Consider the following 24,415-nt stretch of genomic DNA (forward strand, 5'->3'; position numbering starts at 1 on the left):
TAAAAAAAGCTAATGTAATTGTTACTAAAATATAAAAATATACTCTTATGTTATATTTACACAAATTTTGATATATTTTATTATATATGCTTATCATAATTCCCCTGAATAAAGAAAATAAATATCTTTTAACCTTTTCTACAATTTAGTGTTATCCCTGTTAGTCAGCCGTTCTCTTGTACAATTTTACAAATAAAATTAAATATAAACAAAATTAATTCTACATGCTAATATATTTTTTTAATTATAAACAAATAAAATTTCTTTCTCTCCCTTTCTTGTTAATATAAGTATATATTTATAAGAAATTAATTTGTAATTTATATATATATATATATATATGTATATACAATATATTTACACTATATATAATTAATGTATACTTTATATGTATATAATATATATATATATAAATACATATATTATATGCTGTGATATACACACAAAATATATATATCCATGGTAACTAGGCACGCACTTGTCCCTCTTTTCTTAACACGTCAAAACTCGCGATTTCCTTTCGGCGGTAATGCAAAATCCGATCTGAGAATTTCCCTCGTCAAGTTTAAACGATGATTTTTTGACAGCAAGTATCGCATTACCCAATAAGCAAAATTAACGATAATGAAAAAGAGGTAAGAATATTTCGAAGAATATATGTTAAATTAATAAATTCAGAAAATTCCCATTTAACAAATTCTTTTTCAGGAAAGTCTCAATCGAGAAGAATTCTGGATACAAAGAGTTATCTGCACATACAAGCGTAGCAAATTTACAAACTATCGATATAAGCCATCAAGAAAGTTCGCGATCTACAAAATCGCCGTCTGTACAAAACTTGGACAAATCGCATTCGTTAAACAATTTCGCGAAATCAGAAAACAAAGATAAAAAAAGAATGCTACCGGATGAGATGCAACCTCCAAAAATCAGATTTAGCTCTCGAGACAAATCGAAAGAGACACATTTAACTTCTTCGCCACGACTCAAAAGTTTCCCTGCCGAAAAGATCAAGAAATTGGACAATCAGCCAATGTTCTTGCCCGAATCAAACGGCGCTTTAATCGTACAAAACCCTCAAGAAACTGACACCTTCTTCGCGAGTTCCTCTATCAGAAGTAACAACGGTCATGGTGACGCGATACCTGCTACATTATCATCATATCAACAATCGAAAGTAAATTTAAAAAAAATTTCTTTTTTCTTAATTTAAATATAAATTAATTGATAATTGATTTAAGTATAAATTAATTTATACAACCATTTCAATTCTTATTTAAAGTGATTTAATTTAAAAAAATAAAAAATAAAAAAAATATAAATATATCAAATTAGTTAATAATATATATTTCAAAAATTATATAAAAAATATTTACACATGTTAAACATATACCTTAATATATGTTTGTTTGTGTGTGTATATATATATATATATATATATATATATATATATATATATATATATAATACGATACATTTTTAATATTATTATTACTATTAAATATAATTTTGCTTCTATGCAGGAATATAGAGTAATCAATTTTTTTATTAATGCAATTTACATTTTTTTAACCGCAGAGTACATCCAATACGGATCAGCAACAGATTGTGGCTAACCATCAACAGATTTATGAAACAAGACCGCATTCTGAAAACTTGCTCACTCAACCCTTTGCGTCTCCCGAAAGACATCCTTTCGTATCAAGCATGTCCCAAGGAACAATCGCCTGTGATCGATCACTTCAAAACCCATCCGCGACGATTAATCAGCCGGTAATCATTGCAACTCCGACGCAAGTCACAATGTCGCAAATGCAACAATCTTCGAGTAATTCGCATGCAATTACCGATCAAAATCACAATGAAACATCCGCTCTTGTTAGTGGATGCAAAAGACAATCGATTGGCGGTCAAAACGTAGTTAATCATAAACAAATGTTTATACAACCGAAGCAAGCAGCGGTACAGGACGCAAACGCGCCGTTAAGTGATCGATGTGCCAGTAACTGTCAAAATGTATATCAATCTCAGTTGCATGGTCCATTTCTGCAAAATTCTCAACAAATAAATGAACAAACGCAGCACAACGCGTATCATCAGCAAATGTTGCCGCAAGCTCTGAATCAAGTGCAACCACCAATAATTGATCAGCGACATCTACATAATAATTCAGGATTCTATGGTCATTATAATCAACAATTATCTGCTACACAAGCTTCTGGATATGGAATGACTTCGCCACAAGACATGACAGTAAATCAAATGAGATTGATGCAACATAATTTGCCTATCCATAACCATAATCTTGGATATTCTGTCAATTTTCAACCGGCATGGCCGCAAAATGATCGATGGATACAAACGCCAAATCAGCAACATTTGCATCAACAATCCCCACAACAATGGCAGTATTATCGTCAAGATAATAATTTCAATCAAATAGATTCTAAAAGCCAAGGTCAGTCTAATCCATCACAGAACCATAAATATACTAATCAACAATCGGCCACGGAAGCTGATAATCAACAAAATGATGGGAAAAAGAAACTGCAATTCACATCTGATATGATACGCGATCAGGAGCTGCTAGTTTCCACTATGAGGCAACAAGGTATACCTGAGGAGATCATGCGTCGTCAATTTGACGCATTGCTGAACGAACAACAAAAGCATCTAGTTTATCTCACGCAATTTCAACAACAGGAAAATATTCCGGATGTAAAAAAAATTCGTCTTGTGCAAAGAAGAATAGAGAATGAAGAAAAACCGGAATGGATGATACATATTACGCCACCACGAATATCCTACAACGAGATTGAGAGACTGACGGCACGGCAAAGAGATCAAAAGAAACAATATCAAACAGACGGTCAATTGCCGGAAGAAATGAACAAAACAATGACTGCTCGACAACAAGATTATGGCCAACAAAAAAAGCAAGAAATAAACAATCAAGCTAATCTGCCTCAACAGATGTATGTTCAAATGAATCCTCATCAATGGCAGCAACAGATGATCAACTGGCCATATAAAAATGATCATCAAACTTATACAGCCAGTCATCCTTATGATTATCAGCAAAATACATTAAATAATATGTATCATCAGGCAAATCCGACTTTAAACAAATACATACCATACAATACGCGTTATAATCCATATTACTCGCAATCTGAGCAACAAAAAATTTGGCAAAACAAAGAACATAATCCAACTTCATCGAATTCAATTGATAATCAGAGACTATCAATGGACTTCGTACGTTTCGAGCAGAATAAGAGACCTACCGAACCTTCTAGCTTGCTAAAGATACGGATGTACAAAGAAATGATTCGTCCTCAGAAGCGGAATAACGGTTTGCAGGATCCAAACACTATACAAAAAGTGCTGGAAACACTGAAGAATCCGTCGAGTAGAAAAGGTCTCGAATATCTGGCCAATATTACTAAGAAAAAATCCGTCATTAGATTGAATGGTGCTCAAGATTCTAACGAGATTCCGGAAGATATGCAACCGCGACTATCCGTAGAAATGACCCCGCAGCCTCAGAAAAAGATCTCGGCAAACGGTTTGGAGAACACAAGGAATCCTAATAATCCTGTGCCATGTATTATGCGACCTAAGAGAGCCGATGAGCCCAGGATAAGAGAATATCCGCGACAGATGCAGAATGCAAAAATTTGTTACAGTATGCAAGCCGAAAAAGAGAACGGCGCGGTAGCGATTAATAGCGATCAACAGCAATGGCAACCGCGAGACCACGCAGTTTCCTACACGCAGGATGCGAGATCAATTCCTCACGATCGACAGAATGTACCTGTAACGCAAGGATGTCACGGCAATAATATCCCGGTCTTCCAATACGCAGGTGCTCCTCCTCAACATTATCATCAGATGCAGCAATATTATCTAAACGGACAGAATTTAGCCGGCCACAGTGGCCAGGGCGACGTTGTGAGCATGCAACGACCGGATGCACCGGGCGCGATGAGAATCGATCGCGCCGGCGGTGATACCGGTGAGAAGTCGAATGCCGAAGGGGCGACGAAGCGCGTAGATATGCAAGCGATACAGCGAACAAACGTTTATGGCCATCCACCGGAAATCCACGAGACAAGAACTATCGGAGGTATCACGTATCTCGCCAGGAAGCCCGAATACGCCTCCAACAATCTCACCATTTCACCAAATAAATTAATCGCGAGTAGACATTTGCAACCCCCGAGAATATTTTAATTTGCCAGCCTAATCTTATCTTACCGAGTTCAACTTTTCACTCTGTGTCTTGTTATGACGTTGAATATGCAAATTGTTGAAATTATTTTTTATACGTGCTTTCATTTTATATGACAAACGTAATATTTTATGCATATTTTATTACGCTTTTACATCTAATAGCGAATTTGATAAATAATAAAAGTGCAAAGTTAAGTCGTCATATTCTAACGCAAGAGAGTTAAAATGATTTTTTAATTTATATATTTGTATAATTCTACTTCTCTCTATATTTAAATTATTTAATTAAAACAAAGTTATTTATGTGAGTAATATAGCGAATTCATTATACGATAAAATATTTACTTAGAGTGCTATTTTTTATGTTGTGTTTATTTTTTATGTTATATTTATTTTTTATATTATGTTCATTTTTTTATGTCAATATTTCAAGAATATACCTTGCAATTTGACGTTTAATTTTTAAAATTTTATTTTTTATATATATTTTATGTGCGTGAACATTCCAATTTTTGATATATTGTGTTATGTATATTTCAAATACAAAATACTATCGAGAAATGTTCACAATTTTTGAAAATGTAATAAATAAATATCTAAAACGTTAAAACTAACAATTTATTGCAGTAGTAAATTTGTTATTGTCTCTTTCTTCTCTTTCCCTTTCTAAAAAAGGCATGAAACCTCGAACTCGAATATATCGAAGCGTTGAAGCCTTTTTTCCGCGATGCCGATTGGCTGTCTCGCTTGTGCGCTGCGACTTGCTTCATTCGTGTCATTTGCAACTGTCAAATCATGCGAATTTTGATAGTTTGACAATTTGTGAAAGGAAAAGTTGAAGTTAGGAAAGAAAAGTTAAAAAAATTGGAAAATGTCCATAAATAAAAGCGCGCGCGCAGCGTATTGTTCTAGTGTAATAAATTTAACAAAATAAGTAATTTTTATCATGAGAAAAATCGATAAATAGAACTCATATGTTAATTTAATTAGATAAATAATAGTGCGAAGTAAGCGATACAATGCGAAATCGATTATTAAGCGTGACAGATAACAATTTGTCAATATTTATCTTTCAAGTTTCGGTGCATAAGATATTTACCGGTATTAAAATTTATACAAAATTTAACAAGTATATTTAACATGGGCAAACAGAGGCGAGATTTTATGAATGAAATGTATAATATTATATGCGAAATAGAATGTTTGTAAGTATATATGTATATTTGCAACTTTTATTTATATTTATATATAGTTTGCTGAAATTAATAATTTATTAATAGAACGTTTGATCAAATAAAATCTTCGAGTATTATGATATTCATAAAATAGACAGACATTCACAGAATGTTCCTTCTTTTTTGTTTTGCCAGAAAACCCGAGCCCGAAGTGTGCAACGTGAGCTGCCCCCCTTTAGGATGTCCCTTAGGACCCTGTCCGGGGATGTGCTGTACAAAAGGAATCTGCGATCCTTGCTACGTGTCGAAGATGCCGTGCAATCCTTCGCCTCGTTGCTACATCCCATATTGTTTAAAAAACTGTGCACGTAATGGGGAGCGCTCGTCCCATCCCTGCGGTTCTTCATCGATATACATAAATCAACAGAACCCTTGTCCACCTTGTTCGCCTTATAACCTTATGCCGATTGTATCGCCTTGTTACATATGGAATCAATAATTTAGAACGCATAGTTTCAAAATGGAAATAAAATCTGTTAATTATATAACATTGAAAAAAATATTTCTCATTTTATTAAATAAATTGAAATAAAGAATCCAGATTATGCTTAAGAAAATTGTATTTTTTTTTCTATTTTTTGTTGTTACGATGTTTTTATATAATTTTATAATTTATTTTATATTTATTTTATATTTTTATAACTTAACATAATTTTGTTCTATTAGATCTCTATCTATGTGTTTGATATTACTATTGAAAATAATTATATTTTATATAATAATCCAAAATCTATACGAAAAAAAGCTTATATGTATGCTTTGATAGAGATATATATGTATTTTTATATGTATTTTTATACATGTTATTTTTTCAATCTTATAAATGAGGCTGACAAAATAATCAAATCGACAAGTCGATTATCAATTTTAGATATTAGATGCAATAGTATATTCTACTATTTTCAATGCGTATCGATGATATCTTGATTAATAATATAACCGATTATTTTAATTACATTTAGCAATAAATGAAATCTTTATTCGGGGAAAAGAAAGAGAGAGGTAATAACAAACTAAATACAACATCTTCATAGAATATTAATATAAAGAATGGATGAGAAAAAGAGAAGTCTGACTACATGTTACCCAATTATACATAATTCTACGAAGATACTCATGGTTTTAACCGATATAAAATCATGCGATCAGAGAGAACAAAAAGTCAGTTTTAAATGTAGAACAATTTATATATATATATAAAGAGTCTCAAATTTGCAATGTTTATCAATTTTATTAATGTTCTTGCAGTATGACATGATTCCCTCGGAATACATCGAACAGATGCTAATGAGCGTTCAAGAGAGGGTCGATTATTTACTAAAACCAGGTCGCAGTATAAACGTACGGCCTTTATGCGATAATTGCGAAAGCCAATGCTTCAAGGCTATACCTAGCATTGTTCTCTTTCAACAATTCATTCCTGGCAATGTATACAATATGATGCTCACAATTCGGAACGTGACAAAAGTAAAAGAGTTTCTTCTCTAAAATTTTAATACACAATACACAATTCAAATCATGTACTATTCTTCAAGTTATACAATATTCACGAGTTTAACCCCGAATCCCCCTTTTTAAATGTCACGTCGCAGATGTCGCGACGCCTAAAGATCTCGCGCAACCCCGATCCTTTCTTTTCCGTGGAATATCACGGGTCGAATTATAGCACTATGGTAGCGCCAGGACTCGTTCACGTTTATAACGTCAGATTCAACCCGGTAGAGAAACGAGACTACGAATATCGTGTCGAGTTTATCAACGATACCGAAATCTTTGCAGTGCCGGTAATTGGTGAGTAAAAATTACGTTTATTATATATATATATATGATTATTATATATACAATACAATTATTGAACATACGGTCACTTAACGCGGAATAATGCAGGTCAAGTTAATACTATTTTAGCTATCGGTCCGAGACCTATTCTAGATATTCCTGATCGGATCGAAATACCAGCCACCGCGGTGAAAATTCCTTCCTCAAAAACTATTTTAGTACGCAACGTAGGAGATATGCCGGCAATCTTCAATTTTTGCTCAGATAAGTATGTGTTATATTTGGTTAAACAATTTTATAACAAAGTTTTTTTAAGAGATTTTTAAATAATATCTCAATTTTCTAAAATGCCTTAAACAAAATAAATAATTATATGAAAGAATAATTTATATATGTGATTTATATTTGAATCTGTATATATATATATATATATATATAATATTATTCATAAATATACTTCGTTATAGTCCAAGTTTTTCCGTCGAACCGTCAAAAGGCATATTAGAGGAAGAAGAAAGTATGCAACTTACTGCAAACTTTTTATCCGAGAAATCTGGCGAATTCAAAGCAAATCTTTTTCTTAATTATGAATCAGGTATTGATAAGCAATTAACTGTGTAAAAAAAGAGAGAGAATTAATATTAAACTTAACGATAATAATTTTACGTGTTAATAAGATTAACTTTTTCATCAAAAAACATGAATTTATATGTAATACATACATATATAAATTATTGCAGGAGAGAAACTTTGCTTAACATTACAAAGCTTAGCAATAAACTGCACGATTCGAATTGATAGAGGTAGTGTCAGAATGGAAGACACTTATTTAGGTTTATCTAGAAGCAAACTCCTGACAATTCACAATAGAAGCGACTATGTCGTGAGATTCCAATGGATGCGTTTTAAAGACAAGAATGCTGATATACAACGAAAGGAAGAGTAAGCATAAACAATTATTATAATTATTTTTTCGCCTAAAGCTTTTTATATCTATTTTTGCAATTTCTCGATTTTTCGTGACAGATACAAAACGTTATTTCAATTGGTGCATAATACCGAGATGATGCGTTGTGTCAGTCTCGTTCATTACAATATTTGCCTGCCAGATATTCACGAACTTATCTGCCAGCGGATTTACGCTGACGAAATTGCTTCCTTGATGAATGAGAATTTTTACTACAATCATATGTCCTTTCTTCTTATGCCTGAGGTGACCTTTTGTGATAATTTTCGTAGCTCTTGCAATTTAATAACGTTGTAACGTCCTTATAATCATATAATAATTATTTTGTTTATTTTTTTGTTTACATATTGTTACCAATTATATCGTTGAAAGTATATGCCAAAAACATTTCTTAAATTTTAAATTTTTTTCTCTTTTTATTTGTTAAATATAATTTAAATTATCTCAAGTTAAAAAAATAATGTATAATATTTCTTTAAGAATACTTTTAACTAATATTTATTATAAAATATTCAAATAAAAGAAATATTTAAATAAATACGAAGATTCTATAGAAAATATTATAGTTTTTAATTTATACTTAATCACGTCTGGCTTTAATATCCTTTTTAATGTCCTAATGTATTTTTCAGAGAGGCGAAATTTGGCCTCAATCTTCTGCAGATATTACAGTGTTTTTTCGAGCCATGGAAGTAGGCGAGATATCGAGCGTTGCTTATCTTGAAGTAACAGGTCGCGAGAATAGAATAGCCCTGAGGTTACAAAAAGAACTAGTACAACATTATTTTCAAAAAGTTTCTCTTGTCTCAGAATTTTCTCATTAATTTTTCGCTTTGATTGTAGTCTCCATGGAACAGGCAAGGGGCCAGTTTTCCATCTCAATGTGATTACTATCGATGTTCAGAATATTTTTCTGTGTTCTGTGCACAATTACGAGGTAGTCCAATGAATTTATTTCCATATAAAAAATTTGCAATTTGCATTTGATACAACTATTTTATAAAAAATGTATTTTTATTGAATTTTTAAGATGTTACGGTCGACATTATTAGAATTATCTGACAAATTTATTTATCGAAAATTTATACTATTAGAAATTATTTTTCTCCTGTTTGTAGAAATACACATACGTTGCATGATAAATTATACAAACTTGAATTATTTATATTCTAGATTGTAGCGGCAAATAAAGGGCATATTTGTGGTACGCTGATTTATAGAGCAAAACCGACAGATTTTGGTGGCATAATTAATATTACTCCGTACGCTCTAACATTGAAACCAGACGAATATAAATCATTTAATTTATCATTTTCTTCAAATCGAAAAGGGGACTTTATAGAACGAATCGACTTTGTCGTTAAAGAGAGTTTGGAAGTATTATCTTTGCATATCAAGTACGATATTTACATTGGATAATTGTTACAAATTTTTATAAATTTGATATAAATGTTAATATATATATTTTTTTATTTATAGAGGATGCATTGTATGCCCAATATTATATTTTGATAAGAATAGTCTTGATTTTGGCGCAACTGCCTTAGGTATGCTTGTCATAATTAATACAGTTCAATTAAAAATTGCAATTTCACGTATACATTTGCAGGGTTTAGCAAAAAACAAGAAGTAAATCTTCGTAATTTATCCTTGGTTCCGGTTTCGTTTAGCGTAACAGTAATGGAAGATGGAGATCAGACACCTCTGACTCACGAAGAGTTTGCAGTATCTGAAGCGAAACCAAGTTTTCCAACTAATCCTCGCGAGTTTATAATAACTCCACAAAAAGGAGTGGTACAGGCGCACAGTTCGCTTAAACTAAGGGTAAACTACATAACGTCTTCGAACATATAGCTTATAACAATTTGCAAGTAAAAAGTTAATCGATACAATCTTAATTATTTTTTAATTCTTTCTAAATTAAATAATTAACGTAGACTGTTTTATAATTTTATATTAAAATATAGGTGACATATACAGCGAATATAGTTCGAAGTGGACATTTGAATATTCGAGTCGACATGTGGGATTCGGATTCGGATCCAGTAATACTACCGATCTCGTTTTGTGGTGCAATTCCCTCTCTATCTATTAAACCCACGGAAATTTCTATTAGATTTTCTTTCATCAACTTCCCTTACGCTCGTTCTATCAACGTAGAGAATAATTCTGACTTGGATGGATATTTCTATATAATACCGCAGACGGTAATTATTAAACTAATTTTGGAAGATAAAACTTAGCAACAGCACACTGTTTTGTTCACTATACAAAGAACATGTTATTAAATAATGCAACTATTGTAAGCTAATTTTATTCTTTAGATATCCGAGAATATATCCATAGTATATTCACTGTCATCCTACCAAGGTTTTTTGAAAGCACGACAATCGAAAACAATTGACACTACTATCATCACCAAAGTTCTGGGCAAACAAACAACTACATTAAAGTACAATAATTAATACAATAATTTTTAAAATATAAAAGTTAGAAAGAATAATTCTTTATCTTTTAATTCGAAAAGATAAGAAAAATGATTCTGATTTGTTTTAAGACGTTTATATACTGTTATTTCTTATTTAAAAACTTTATTGTATTTTTTTTTTTTTTATTTCAGCATGCTGACAATGGGCGAAGAGGCTCCAGTTACATCTTGTACGATTATATGTACTGGTCAAGGGCCAGTAGTATCCGCGCAACCCACTTGTCTCAATTTTGGGGAGATACAAGTGCTTGAAAATAAAATCATGAATTTTCGCATAATTAACGACTCGCCGATACCAGCGCAATTCAAATTAACATCAGTAAATATTTTTCGAATAAATTGCTTTAAACAATGAATTTATAGAATATACAAAAAAATAAGAGAAAAATTACATTTCAAAGTTATCTTATTATTATTATACGCTTAGCGTAAAAAAAAATCACTGTGGCTTGTCGAGCCAACCTCTGGCGAAATTGGACCGAACGGATCTACGGAGATTGAAGTTAAAATATTTTTATGTGACACTGGTAAATACATTGACAATATAATCGTGCATGTCATCAATAGTCGATCGATTTCCATTAGTGTGATTGCGGCTGGAATTGGCTGTAGTGTCGTTTTTGAGCCGCATATATTTCCAATGTTTGACATGGGTTTTCTTTTTAGGTAAAGAATATTGAGAAAATGTTAATGTCTAATTAATTTCAATGATCAAGTAGTAGCAAGAATTATTTTGTAATATTCATTACTTTAATATAAAGTGTATTATATTCTTGACCCAAAATTTTGACAGCCATCAAAGCCAGAGTCTGCCAATAACGATGAAAAACTTTGGCACGCGTCATTGCCAAATAATATGGTCAAATACTCCAGAAGTGCGCATTCAAAGAAGCCAAGAATGGCCAACGTAATCATATAATCTTTATTGCAATTCATAATTTAAATTTTGCCAAGATGCTAAAAATTGTATTTACAGTAGGAAGTTTCAAATTGAACCGCTCACCATAGAAATTCCAGCGAGTGGTTCTAATGTAGTCCAATGCAAAATATTCTGGGACGTGTAAGTTTCAATTAAAGACTTTATATTCTTAATTATAAAAATATATAGATTAATTATACAAAAAATTTGATTACAATTAAAAAATTATGGGCGTTGAATTTACTCAGCTTTCTTAAAGTCGTAAACTTAAATTTACAATTTCATATCGCAAAGAATTTTTTTCATATAGCGTTTTTGCAATTTTATAATTATTATTTTTAAAATAATAATATAAAAAAGTTATTTTTATATTAAAGCAATGAGATTTTGACAGAAGATTGGTACGTATTTGGGCAGATTTCTGGACAAGGAAAGCGAGAATTGATTGGAATTTCTGTATTTAAAGCCACCTTTACGGAGCCACGAATCGCGTTCAACAAGAGAGAATTAACGTTTCGCATTGATATATGTCCCGAGGGAGAAGAATTGCAACAGACAGGTAAAAAGTTGTAATATAGTGTACTATGTATTCAAAACTATTTTGACGAGATGAATTATACGGTAGAATAACGCAATTTAGTATTCCATATTCATATAGCATCTATAAAGTATTTTCGTATTAAAGTTTGTTTCATGTAACGTAATTGAGATTTATATATTATTTAAATTTAGGTATAACTTTATAAGACCCTTTTTTAAACAAAATAATAATAATATGGATTTTTACTTTGCTGATTCTTTTAGATGAACTAGTCGTTACAAATCAATCGCGATTAAATTTAAACGTTCTATTATATGTTGAAGCTCCCTTTTATTTAATAATCGATAAAAAAGAGTTCAGACATAAAAGAAAAATCATTCTAACGAATGGAAGCGTCACGTCAATTCCGGTAAAGTTTTTGCCAAATATAAATCTCGATAATCCTTATTCGCGGAATTATAGCAGTACACTTTGGTTCGAATATGATGAACATCCTAATAAGGTATAATGTTGAAAGATTCTCATTGTTAATACATATACATATAAATCGGTTTTATGCACAAAATTATCCACGATTATTTATTTTTTAGGACAAAATTAAATGTAAAGGTGCCGTAAATTTCCCACATATTAAGTTACTTTGCAAAGATTTGATTATCAATTGCGTTTTGGGTTCAAGCGCTGAGAAAAATTTGAGAATTACTAATAATGGACCAGTTCCTATAATGTACAAATTTCTGTGGGCTGGAGAAAGTATTGAAATTCAACGAAAGGTATGTGACATTGGGACAATTTTTTTGTCAAATTATAGTTATTTATATACATATAATTATATAGCAAAGAACTAGTATTATTAATTGTTACTCTTTTAATAATTTTGAATAACTGACAGCATAATTATATATATATATATTTCCTCAATAGAACCTTACAGATCGTTCAAAATTGGAAATTAATGTACAAAACAAGTTTAATCATCGCTTCTGTGAAATAAGAAAAAATTTGGAAACCCAGAAAAATGAATATGAATCTGCAAATACGTTGGATTTATCAACATCATACGGTATATATATAGGGTTAAAAAAAAGATTCAATATTTATATATCATGATTATGGCGATTTATAAAAGCTCTTGCAAAATTTTATATTTATTATGTAAATATGTTATCTTTTCTATATATATTTTCGTATCAGAGTTGCAAAAATTGGAATCGGAGAATTTGCTAACGGAAGTTCATTCTGAAACGCTAGATGAAAAGCTCGAAAAATTAAGAAATATTTTTGCCATGACAGAGATGCCTTGTTCACCGTGCGTAGATGATCCAAAGATTCTTACTCTGATAGATTCCAGTGTCGAACTTCCCTCAAACGAGTTACTCGACGATGTTTGTTTCTTTCTTATCAGTGAAATTTACTCTTCAATTATAATTTTCACGAATATTATATATATCCTTATTAAATCATTAATATGTTGAAGAGAGTTAATTTTGCAAAGTAATATGTTATCCAGATACTTGATATTGTTCCGCACGAAGGCACTCTTGTTCCATACTCTTCCCAATATGTGCGTTTTATCTTTCACGGTTATCAGCCTATGCAGATCAAAGTTGTTGCGCTTTGTGATATTTTTCGGGGACCTACCGAAATGGTTAATGTGTTTGCCAGTGCAGATATCGTTCAATATGCTGTTGATAAACAGGTTATCGACTTCGGTCAACAGGTGAGTCGTCTTTTAATTTTGATATCGTCATTTGTAACTTTTAAAAATATAATATTTGCATATTCCATTATTAATTTTTATCTTTAATTATATATTTCATTTTCATCTTTAATACGCCGCAATAAACAGATTGCAGACGATCCGCTGAAATTTTTGTTTTATCGTAATACAATATTATTTTATATAACATTAGCTTTATCATCATAAACATTATCTCTCCATTTCTACAATTGTTTATTAAGAAATTATTGCGATCGTGAGATTTTGGCATAACGTTTTCAACACTTTGATTAATTTTTAATATATATTTCAGTCAATATATAAATAATATTTTTTTTCATACTTTTTAATAGCCTGAACATTTTTACTTATGTTACAATATTTTCCATCTTATTCATAGTTGACAATTTAAATTGAAACTTCGTTAATTATGAGAAATAGTATAGAATTATATGTATTATATATATCATATATAAAATAAATAATTATACAAAAAAGCGATTACTATAAGTTTAGAATTCCAAAAGATTAAGTAAAATTAATTTATGTTTAATTAAAATTAATAAGTTTTAATTAATTAAATTTATTATTTGGTTATAGTTCAATATTCATTCGTAGTTTAATAATTCAATTGTGTTGATCCATAGTTATTCGGTGAATTGTGTCGGTCGAGTTTCACTTTGGAAAATCGGAGCATAATATTTCTGGACTATAAGATAAACAAGAGGGATTTAGTATCCATCGCAGAAAATGTCGACCGTACAATCGACGCATTAACAATCAAGTCGAGTAAAGGATCTATAGATCCTTTATCCTCAATAAACATTACGATAGAATTTCAACCGATGCTACTTGGCGCTTTCAAAATAGAATTTGAATTGCATGTAATTACACAGGGTATTCTTATCAAATTTTATAATTAAAAATTGTTTTTCATTTCGTTAGTATCATTATTTAGGTGGCTCATCTGGATCCACTGATAATTACTGCGAAAGGTGTTACAAGTTATTCCCAAATTTATCTCTGCACCTCACGTGAAGTTTTTAAGCGACACTCTGTAAAATTTGGATATTGGGCAATCCAATTATTAACTCCGGATTACATTGAAATGGTATGAAATTTTGGCTTTATATAAGAAAAAATTTTAATATTTTACATTGCAGAGAAAACAAGAAATAAAAATGCAATGTAATGAAATAAATAATGATGAATCAAAAAATCAAGTGCCTGAATGGGATAAGAGAATCTTATTAAGTAAGTTTGAATATGATTAAATCCTTGATTATGAGATAATAATAAAATATATAATTAAATATAAAATTGGTTCATTTAATAAAAATATCATAATTAAATATTAATTGTTTTAAAGATGACAGATGGGACTTGATTTCATACGATGAAATATTTCCTAGTATTATTGATATCGAGATGGCAATTGACAGATTTCTGGCAGTTCAATTTATCAAAGAGAATACTTCCACCTTGTTAAAACATTCTATTTTGCGTAAGAAGGCTGTTATTCCTTTTCTCTATACCCCTGAATATATCATAGGTACATTTACGAAAAATATTGATCTTTAAATTAATTATTCTCAAATTAACTACAATTTGATTTATAGATAATTACGAGACTTAATTTGCAACGCTCAGAATGAAGTAATTAATGATATAACAAATATTTTCAGACATGGGTTATGTTACGATCGATCTTCAAACGTGTTACTCGACAACGATTATTAATTACGGGCCTTGGAATGTGGAGGTTGCAATAAAAAAATTAGAAAGAAAGCAACTTGAATATTCTGGCATTTCTATGCAATTTGAGAAAGCTATGTTAATAGTTGGAAAAACTACATCTTTGACTATTACATGGCAGCCAACTTCGGCAAAATATACTGAAAGAAGCACGGAAGAACGGCATTCAATTTATTTAGAAGTAAGAATAATTTTTTATTTTGCTGTTTAAATAAAATATGAACGAATAAGTTATGATACTTTCTCTGGAGTGTGATATATTTTAACAATAAAATTTAATAATAAAAACAATACTAACGTAATATATTACGTAAAAAAATATTATATTTAAATAATTAAATATCATAATATATAATTTAAACAAATATGTATTATAATGTTTTTTTAGGTATCTCGTGGTTCTACAATTCCTGTTATTATAAAAGGCATCATTACGTATCCATTTGTGCATGTCAACACAAAATTATTAGATTTTCAAAATGTCATTGTGGGAGAATGTTTGATGATGAGCATTTTAGTGAAGAACGAGTAATATATCCTCGTTTAAATATACATATTTAAAGCTTTATTAAAAGACAGAGATAAATATTACAATAAAGATTATTTTTTTATGACGTTCTAGAGGTTTTGTCGATTGTTGCTGGGAAGCAAAAATATCGACCATACGTAAGAAACAAGAAGACTGTCCATTTCAGCTAAACTACAAATCTGATTTCCTTCCATCTGGTTGTTCAGAAATCATCAATGTTTTTTTTAAACCATATAAAACGGTACTGAATACAAATTTGTTAGTATGATATAAATACAAACGAATTATTCATCATTTCCAGTGTCGCGTAGAGGCGAGTCTAAAAATCATTGTTAAAATGGGATTGGAAACGCAAACGATAACGTTACTTGGTCGCGGAGTCGATCGTAAACTACGAATAAGCGATCTGGACATTAATTTTCCACCCACAATACTTTTTACTGAAGTGCAGGAAAAAATATTTACGATCGAAAATACTTGCGATTATCCCGTGGAATTTTTCTGGCATCATCTCGATAGGTAATCGATGTAGGCAAACATAAATTAAATATTAATTAAATTATAAACAAAAGCGAAATAAAAGAAAACAATAAAAAAGATTCTACGTATTTATGCAAATTGTCATAAATAAAGATATCTGGCTATTTTCTCATTCTGCGATTAACAAAAAAGCAATGATGATAGATGAAATGACGTGGAATGAATTTTACTAAATAAATCGATGCGTCTCGCAGTCTTTTTCTAGAGGAGGAACGACTTGCTGAGGCACTAACTCGTTACTACGGAGTTGAAGAAATCCTATTACCGCCTCGAAAACTTGGAGAGAGAATGTCATCGTTTTTAGTGGAATTCTATAATAATCTCATAAGTGAGATGTCGTATGCCTTGTCAGCGGAAGCAATTGAAGAAAAAAGTATCACCGCGTCGAATGGTATATATACCATTAAGAGTCCTCGAAAAAAAAATTTTTTTTTTCCTGGAGATCACCTATAATTGTAACTACAAGATGAAAAAGATCTTAAAAATTAATTATCTTATTTTTTTAACAAGCAATATTTGTTTGAAAAAATTTTTAAATTTAGATTATGACGTAATGTATAATGATGTTTGAATAGACAACGACGAACTGGCAGAACACATGGCTAGAATACGAGTAACAAGAAAGTCATCTAATACATCAAGATTATCTGATCAGCACTCTCGGCAAAAATCGAAAATAGATCTGCAAAAGGAATCCAACATCGATAAACGGCAACGGAAAAAATCTACCAATCATTCATCTACTTCCATAGATAATATAAAAAAGGATTGTCCACCTGTGTCAGTTTTCAGCGAATTGGATTTTCCTCGCGAACTGCTCATATTGCCAACAAGCGATCCCGAAGAGCTTCAAAATCTTCTCCTCTGTGAGTTATTTTATCATGAGAAAATAAATGTTTTTACGATGTAATTTTTATTTAATTTTATTTACTTGCTAAAATAATTATTATAGCCTTTATGTTTTTTTCAAGGTTATATAGAAACTTTACGTAAAGATCCCAGCTTCTATGAGAGAATGAAAAACCCTGTAAAAGATTTATTCGATAGTCTCGAAACAAAGACAATTCCAGAACTCGAGATAATGGATCCTTCGCAACCGGTCAAAAAAATTTGCATCATCTTTCACGGTGCACCGTTCACTGGTAATTTTATATACGGTGAAGATATACGTAAACAATATTTACTAAATTGTTGTATTGTTTAGAATATCAAGAAACTGCTTGCAGAAGCGCTACAATATTGCAAGTACCAATATTATGTATAGATAGAGTCATTATCGAAGGTATAGCACTCGACAATAGTTGGTCCTCCATTAAACTGCGACAGATTATCGATGAAGCTTATCAGAAATATTTATTAGCGCTGGAAAAACACAAGTAATTACAAAAAATTACTAAAAAAATTAAATTTCTATGTATAGATAAATTAAATAGTCTGTGTTTAGAAAAAGATTTTTATATTTTCTTATTAAAAATAAAAACGAGAGAGATTTAAAATTTTTCACATCAGAGATATTTTGGAAACTGGACTGTCAGCAAAAAAGGAGATTGGCATTGAAGTCGCGGAACATAAACAAAAAATAATCTCAAAGGAAGAATCACCTAAACAAATAAAATTATCGAAAGCAATTAAACTTGAATCAGAAGCGACGACAAAAATTGATAAACATATCGAGAATGACGCTCAAGAATTAATTATTTTATTTGAAACGGAATTTGCGAAGATTCCAAGAGAAGAGGATTTGAAATATTTGGATTCTGTGAGTCTTTACGAATGTAAAATTCAATCTATTTTGCTACTGCAGAAAATTCTTCCACATAACGCGGCGACAGTTGGATCAAAAGTCAACGAGAATGATCAGGATAACACTTTCCTCGGAATTGAAATTGACTTGTTCATTGAAATTCTTCGAGAAAGGTAACATTTGACATACATCAATCTTTAAATAATATAAAAATATTGCATCTCTCAATTTACGTATTATATTTAAGTAAAAATATACCACATATCACAAAATATATTTATAATATATATTTATATAAATATATAATATCTCTGCAAAAATGTTATATCTTACATTTAATTAATTATGCCGATATTTTATATTAATTGTAGATATTAATTCATGGTAAATATTCGGATTAATTTATATCTCACGGATCGTTTTCATTTTTATATATATTGTAAAGGATTATTTATATATATATATATATATATATATATATATATATATATATTGTTGAAATCATTTTTACATATATTGTATATTTTTAATTCATGTAGTCACATTAAAAGCTGTTAACGAATTACGAGAAATACATGAAACACATTATTGACAAAATATACATGACCGTGCACCTATCCCGTAAATGTAAACAAACATTTTTTCGTCTAGTCTACAACAAATACAATATACACAAACTTAACTTTTCTTAATATTACTTTATACTACCTGAAAGAAAGGCATTAAAACTATGAAACTTTAAAATCGCATATCTTTGGAACCAGAAGAAAGTGCCACAAAATTCAAAGCGTGTATTACTTAGAAATATACTCTCTACAATGTAGAAATAAAAATAATTCGTGAGATGTTAGTTAATCCGAACATTTATCTAATTCATTAAATATTTGTTTTGACTATAATTTTCTGCATATATATTTTAAACTCTTTTAATCTTTTCTTTATATAATCTATTGCTATTTTTAACAAGTAGATTATCGTCGTCAGATTTTAAGAGCGGTTTTATACTCCAAACTTTAAACAACATCTTCTTCGAAAGTGATGTTAGCACGCTAATCGTATTACTGAATATAGTAGGATACGTAGAATATTTGTTGTTTGTAACTTTTCTAAACTCAATGGATAATTATATTCGAAAAATAGAGGAATTACGAGAATTAAAAGGTAGATTGCAATATATTAGGTTAAATTATAAAAATTATTAAATTCATATATTGATTATCTAAATAGCACAAAAATTAGCTGAGGAAATTGCTAAGAAAATTCAAGAAATTGATGAAATGTCATTATCTGAATATGAACTGCTTGCGGAAGACGAAAAGAAATTCTATTTGGAATCAACTTTACCAAAAAAAAAACAAGAAGCGCTACAAAGGCGAATGCAATTTGTACAACGGATGACGGAATTAAAAAAAAAAGAAGTATTGACTTTACGATTTAACTTTAGGAAAACCTAAATTTTCGGATTTCTCTATTTTCTTTAAAAATTAGTGTGTAGAATATATTGTATATATATAACTATTAAAGATATTTCTATTTTATTCTTTATTGCCAATAATAATGTTGTAATTTTATATTTAATGTTATGTTTATGTTTTTCATTGCCATCAAATTGACAATGCATATTCTACAGACATTACCTCAGCAAACATTTCATAACACACGCATTAATAAAAATAAGAAAACAAATAAGAAAATAAAAGATGGAAAAACTAACAGTCAAGAGGAAAAATCTCAAACTTCTAAAGCACCCATCAGTGAGAAAGAAATTCGGGATCTCAAAGAGCCAAAAAGTAGAAACGATTCTAAATCAAGTAATAATAAAATTAAACAAAACATTACGATAAATTTATTTTTTAAACAAAGAAAATTATAAAATTTAACTTGCGATTTGCAATATTACATGACATTTAGAAAATGAAGAAGTATCGAAAGAATTGGAAAGTATTGCTAATGCTATGAATGATTACTATAGCAGCCTTCAAGCCATAGAAAACATCATCAAAAATTGGGATCCTCTTAAAAAAGTAAATGTCCGAAAATATTTTACAAAACTTTAATTGTTCTCCCTTAATATTTAAAAATTATTTAGTATTATGTTTACATGTTATATAGTATTATATAGTATTATTTTTACATATTATATAGGACGCACTGTTTACGGCAAAGAGCAAAATTTTGAAAATTGATAACAAAAAAGATAAGAGTTTTGATATCAATAAAGAGGTAAGATATAATTTCAATTTTAGTTCAATACAACTTATAAATTTATGTAAAAATCGTATTAAAAAATATAATAATTATATTTAGAATATAATAAAAAAATTATTGCATATTTATACAGAGTGTCCTAGAGTCAATTTGCCTTTAGCGGATGGTGTAATGGGGCACATGTATATATATTCGTACAATTTAATTATTTTTACAGACTTATACAAATGAATATATAAAAGAATATATTCATATCTGGTATGTAAATGCCACAGATCCATGGGATCGAGTGATGTATGATGTGATAGTTAATCAAATAAGCGAAAATAGCTTTATTAAGAAAGCTCTTTGTAAGAAATATAAATATCTTTTTAAACCAGTATTTGTGTATCACATAAAAAAATTATTGAATAATAATATTTAATATTAGCTCTTGAAATCGCACCAAAATCGGATCTTGAGCCGAGAAAATACTATATTCTTAAGCCACGAAACATAAAGAAACGGGATATTAAAAGTAATGGCAAGTATCTTGTCAATGTAATTTGTGATAATTGTCCATCTGTGATATATTCATCGCAAAGACGTACTAATCGTTAAATAGTTAATCGTAATAGTTTTATGTTATTAATTAGGAGCTTATCAAATCGTCTCGTTATCCACAATGTCTGACTCCATAATGGCGAGCAATTCTTCACATATTAGTTTAATTAATAAACAAGAAAATCACGCAGAGAATTCAAAGCGCAAGAAGCGTGTCATCGACAAAACTGAAGAACCATCATCAATATCATTAAATACATCAATAACAGAGAATAAAGATGCATCTACAAATGCAATCTTCGAAGTGATGCTAAAATCACGGTGGATTTTGCAACCCAATGAGAGTCAGAAATTCAAGATCCGATATCAACCCGAAAAAATAGGAATTCATCGACAAACGTACGCGTTATCTATCATCGATGGCAACGATATCAGTTATGATATTAACGTTCATGGCATCGCCGATGTTCCGCGACTGGATATGAATCCTAACACTATTTTTTCAAAGGTATAACAATTTTTTTTAGACTTACAGATGTACAAAAACGCAATTATTATTAATTAATATTGATATTAAATGATCATAAATTACATATGCAATTTTTATTAAAATATCGCGAATAAATAGGTATTTTAAAAAAATAGATAGTTTTAAAAGTAATAAAAGATGTTTTTTTTTAGGTTCAAGAAACAAAAATAAATAATATAATTGATCCTACATATTTTTCTGATACTGGTATCTACGATTTTGGATCCTTACTAGTTTTTCAAAAAGATAAAAGGTTCGGATCAAACAATATTAATATATCTAATGATATATTAAATTATTAATAAAATAAATTACGTATGCATAATTTGTAAACAGCGCCCATCGTCGCGAAGGGGAATTAAAGTTCTGCAATATATCTAAAATTGATGCAAAGGTGTCTTTTTTTCTGCAAGAAAATAATCCAGATATTTTTATTATAGAACCAGAGGAACTTTATATTCAGGTATGCTATTATCTTATATTTTTTTGTAATATGTTTAATCTCTTTTATAATTTAATGTATATATACACAAGATATCAAATTATCTTTTGTTATTTAATTTGTAGGCTGGACAATGTGGATTGCTAAAAATATCTGCAGGTGTTACGAAACTGAATTCATTTACTGATAAGTTGCATATATGTATTGCAAATAATCCGCATGTGGATGTAATCGAGGTTGTTATAAGAAAAATATACCATACGCTTTTCAATTTAAAAATATCTAAAAAACAATTGTTCTAAAAATTATTTTTATACTAAAAAAATTTTTTAATTATATTTGAATAAGAAAGTTTTATTTTTATTATTTAAAATATGCAAAATTACACCAAGAAACCCATAATATTTCAGCTTCGATGTAACGGCTCGAAATTGGACATTGAACTTGATGGCAAACAATTGTCCTTTGGTCAAGTGCTTCTGTATAGAAGAAATTATCTTGCTTGTTTTATTCGGAATAGATCTCCAGTTGAAATTTTCTGGCATTTGGATCCTGATGGACCCCTAGATCCTCAAATATCATTTACACCGATCAAAGGAATTGTTAAACCCCAGAGTGATGAAAAGATCGAATTTTATTATCACGCAAGCAAAGTAAAAAAATTCAGTTAAACTTTTGTTAAATGATATTAGCTAAATTATATATCAATATTTAGTATTAAAAATTTTAATACTTGTATCTTATTTAATTAAATACAAATTTTACAAATTATTTTAATACACAAAAATAAAAAAAAATAAAAATTTTCTCTTTCTCTTTCAAATATTTTTAAATTGAAAATGTGTGTAAAACTTTCTTTTCAATATATTTTGTCTTAGATTGGAGTGATCGAGGGAAGCTTAACTTTTAATGCTTTCTTTCACGAAAATGATGTGGAATCTATTTTTGTGGAAACTCTCACTTTATTTGGCGAAACGTACGATGTTGCTATCGACATTAATCATGCAAATCCAATCGACTTAAAGTGCGTAAAAGTTGGCTTTTCTACAAGTGCAAATTTCACAATAACTAATCGGGGACATTACGAAGTTAAATATGTGTAAGTAGAAAAATATATTTAGCAAGTTCATATATTCATATCAAAATACTATAATTAAAATTTCTTAATTGACATAATGTTATCAATATGTATGTAAATTGCAAAATGTTCTTATATAATTCTTTTTTAATATTAAATTTATGATATATTATTAATATGTATGTTATATGTTAATTAAATTAATAATTATAATCAGCATTCTTTTGGAAGAGCAACACAAATTGGCTAAGATCGCATCGAATTTGCCTTTAAAATTAAACGAAGACATTGAAATTAATCCTATTACCGGTTCCATTCAACCAAAAAAGGAGATTACAGTACAGGTATTTTTCAACACAATTCTTTTTTATTTCTTACATATGATAAAGAAGTAAAAGGAAATTTTTATATGTATATTTGTTATTTTTATACAATTATTTTATATTATTTAAATAGAACCATTAAATTATATTAGTGATAAATAATTATAGACAAATTTAGCTTTATCAAAATAACAAATAAAAGAAAATAAGAAAAATACAAGTTTTAAAATTAAACTAAAATATAAGCTTATTTAATTGCAGATAACTTTCCTACCAAAGAATGAAATTATTTTAAAAGAATGCCCAATACTTCGATGTCATCTTCTCGATATGAATAAAGAGACTGCTGTGATTGCGGAATTTCCTTTGAAAGTTTCCTTAGTTGCATATTATACTAGGTGGAACATTTTATCTGAATCTAATTAACATTTAATTTAAACATTTAAAGACCTTTTTTTTCTTCTGGGCATTTTTTTTTATTTTTTCTTAAGATCTTAATTTTTGTTATAAGGTAAATTATAGGTGCATGAAACTGTACTGATTATTTCTTTCCAAATATAGATTTCGCATTTATCCTTATCCCGAGATAAATTTTGCTTCACTCGGCATATGTACCAAAAAAACGATGTACCTTAATGTGGAAAATACTGGAGAATTTTTGCTTTATTATTTTATTGAAATAGCACCTATCAAACATCCATCCAATCTTTACATGACAGAAATCAAGCTGGAAGATGCGATCAAAACTGACCTTGACAAAACATCGGATATGCCAATGAAAAGAGATAAATTGCGAATTGATAAGTAAATTTTTAAATATCTTATTAATTAAATTTAAT

At 29.5% G+C, this 24,415-nt stretch overlaps 2 protein-coding genes across 2 annotated transcripts in view; both read left to right on the plus strand.

The window, feature by feature from the left end:
- The first annotated feature begins 624 nt into the window (after window positions 1–624).
- LOC138945031 (transcription factor SPT20 homolog) lies at window positions 625–4,236 on the plus strand. Its single transcript, XM_070316200.1, has 3 exons — window positions 625–635; window positions 709–1,177; window positions 1,579–4,236. The coding sequence occupies exons 1-3, from the start codon at window positions 625–627 to the stop codon at window positions 4,234–4,236; spliced, it is 3,138 nt and encodes a 1,045-aa protein (XP_070172301.1).
- A 2,285-nt stretch (window positions 4,237–6,521) lies between these two features.
- Window positions 6,522–24,415, plus strand: part of LOC138939055 (hydrocephalus-inducing protein homolog) — a 32,186-nt gene continuing 14,292 nt past the window's right edge. The window contains exons 1-53 of the mRNA XM_070306535.1: window positions 6,522–6,632; window positions 6,720–6,938; window positions 7,007–7,262; window positions 7,380–7,518; window positions 7,718–7,845; window positions 7,991–8,192; window positions 8,277–8,463; window positions 8,850–8,974; window positions 9,061–9,154; window positions 9,391–9,614; window positions 9,697–9,764; window positions 9,827–10,041; window positions 10,185–10,424; window positions 10,542–10,669; window positions 10,838–11,024; window positions 11,133–11,371; window positions 11,499–11,596; window positions 11,660–11,765; window positions 12,002–12,183; window positions 12,429–12,667; window positions 12,756–12,938; window positions 13,090–13,228; window positions 13,360–13,550; window positions 13,664–13,885; window positions 14,533–14,769; window positions 14,844–14,996; window positions 15,049–15,139; window positions 15,255–15,437; window positions 15,571–15,821; window positions 16,029–16,168; window positions 16,263–16,410; window positions 16,471–16,688; window positions 16,904–17,100; window positions 17,285–17,575; window positions 17,681–17,851; window positions 17,914–18,085; window positions 18,219–18,626; window positions 19,424–19,614; window positions 19,681–19,871; window positions 20,132–20,252; window positions 20,359–20,477; window positions 20,599–20,676; window positions 20,879–21,011; window positions 21,092–21,184; window positions 21,297–21,712; window positions 21,886–21,986; window positions 22,070–22,196; window positions 22,301–22,411; window positions 22,586–22,828; window positions 23,054–23,274; window positions 23,471–23,597; window positions 23,838–23,974; window positions 24,138–24,380. Of these exons, the coding sequence (XP_070162636.1) occupies window positions 6,522–6,632; window positions 6,720–6,938; window positions 7,007–7,262; window positions 7,380–7,518; window positions 7,718–7,845; window positions 7,991–8,192; window positions 8,277–8,463; window positions 8,850–8,974; window positions 9,061–9,154; window positions 9,391–9,614; window positions 9,697–9,764; window positions 9,827–10,041; window positions 10,185–10,424; window positions 10,542–10,669; window positions 10,838–11,024; window positions 11,133–11,371; window positions 11,499–11,596; window positions 11,660–11,765; window positions 12,002–12,183; window positions 12,429–12,667; window positions 12,756–12,938; window positions 13,090–13,228; window positions 13,360–13,550; window positions 13,664–13,885; window positions 14,533–14,769; window positions 14,844–14,996; window positions 15,049–15,139; window positions 15,255–15,437; window positions 15,571–15,821; window positions 16,029–16,168; window positions 16,263–16,410; window positions 16,471–16,688; window positions 16,904–17,100; window positions 17,285–17,575; window positions 17,681–17,851; window positions 17,914–18,085; window positions 18,219–18,626; window positions 19,424–19,614; window positions 19,681–19,871; window positions 20,132–20,252; window positions 20,359–20,477; window positions 20,599–20,676; window positions 20,879–21,011; window positions 21,092–21,184; window positions 21,297–21,712; window positions 21,886–21,986; window positions 22,070–22,196; window positions 22,301–22,411; window positions 22,586–22,828; window positions 23,054–23,274; window positions 23,471–23,597; window positions 23,838–23,974; window positions 24,138–24,380 (9,434 nt within the window). The remainder of the gene's footprint in view (window positions 6,633–6,719; window positions 6,939–7,006; window positions 7,263–7,379; window positions 7,519–7,717; window positions 7,846–7,990; window positions 8,193–8,276; window positions 8,464–8,849; window positions 8,975–9,060; window positions 9,155–9,390; window positions 9,615–9,696; window positions 9,765–9,826; window positions 10,042–10,184; window positions 10,425–10,541; window positions 10,670–10,837; window positions 11,025–11,132; window positions 11,372–11,498; window positions 11,597–11,659; window positions 11,766–12,001; window positions 12,184–12,428; window positions 12,668–12,755; window positions 12,939–13,089; window positions 13,229–13,359; window positions 13,551–13,663; window positions 13,886–14,532; window positions 14,770–14,843; window positions 14,997–15,048; window positions 15,140–15,254; window positions 15,438–15,570; window positions 15,822–16,028; window positions 16,169–16,262; window positions 16,411–16,470; window positions 16,689–16,903; window positions 17,101–17,284; window positions 17,576–17,680; window positions 17,852–17,913; window positions 18,086–18,218; window positions 18,627–19,423; window positions 19,615–19,680; window positions 19,872–20,131; window positions 20,253–20,358; window positions 20,478–20,598; window positions 20,677–20,878; window positions 21,012–21,091; window positions 21,185–21,296; window positions 21,713–21,885; window positions 21,987–22,069; window positions 22,197–22,300; window positions 22,412–22,585; window positions 22,829–23,053; window positions 23,275–23,470; window positions 23,598–23,837; window positions 23,975–24,137; window positions 24,381–24,415) is intronic.

This window comes from Polyergus mexicanus, unplaced genomic scaffold (genome assembly GCF_030449975.1).
Source record: "Polyergus mexicanus isolate NDT 795.1 unplaced genomic scaffold, iyPolMexi1.0 SCAF_1, whole genome shotgun sequence".
Lineage (NCBI taxonomy): Eukaryota > Metazoa > Arthropoda > Insecta > Hymenoptera > Formicidae > Polyergus > Polyergus mexicanus.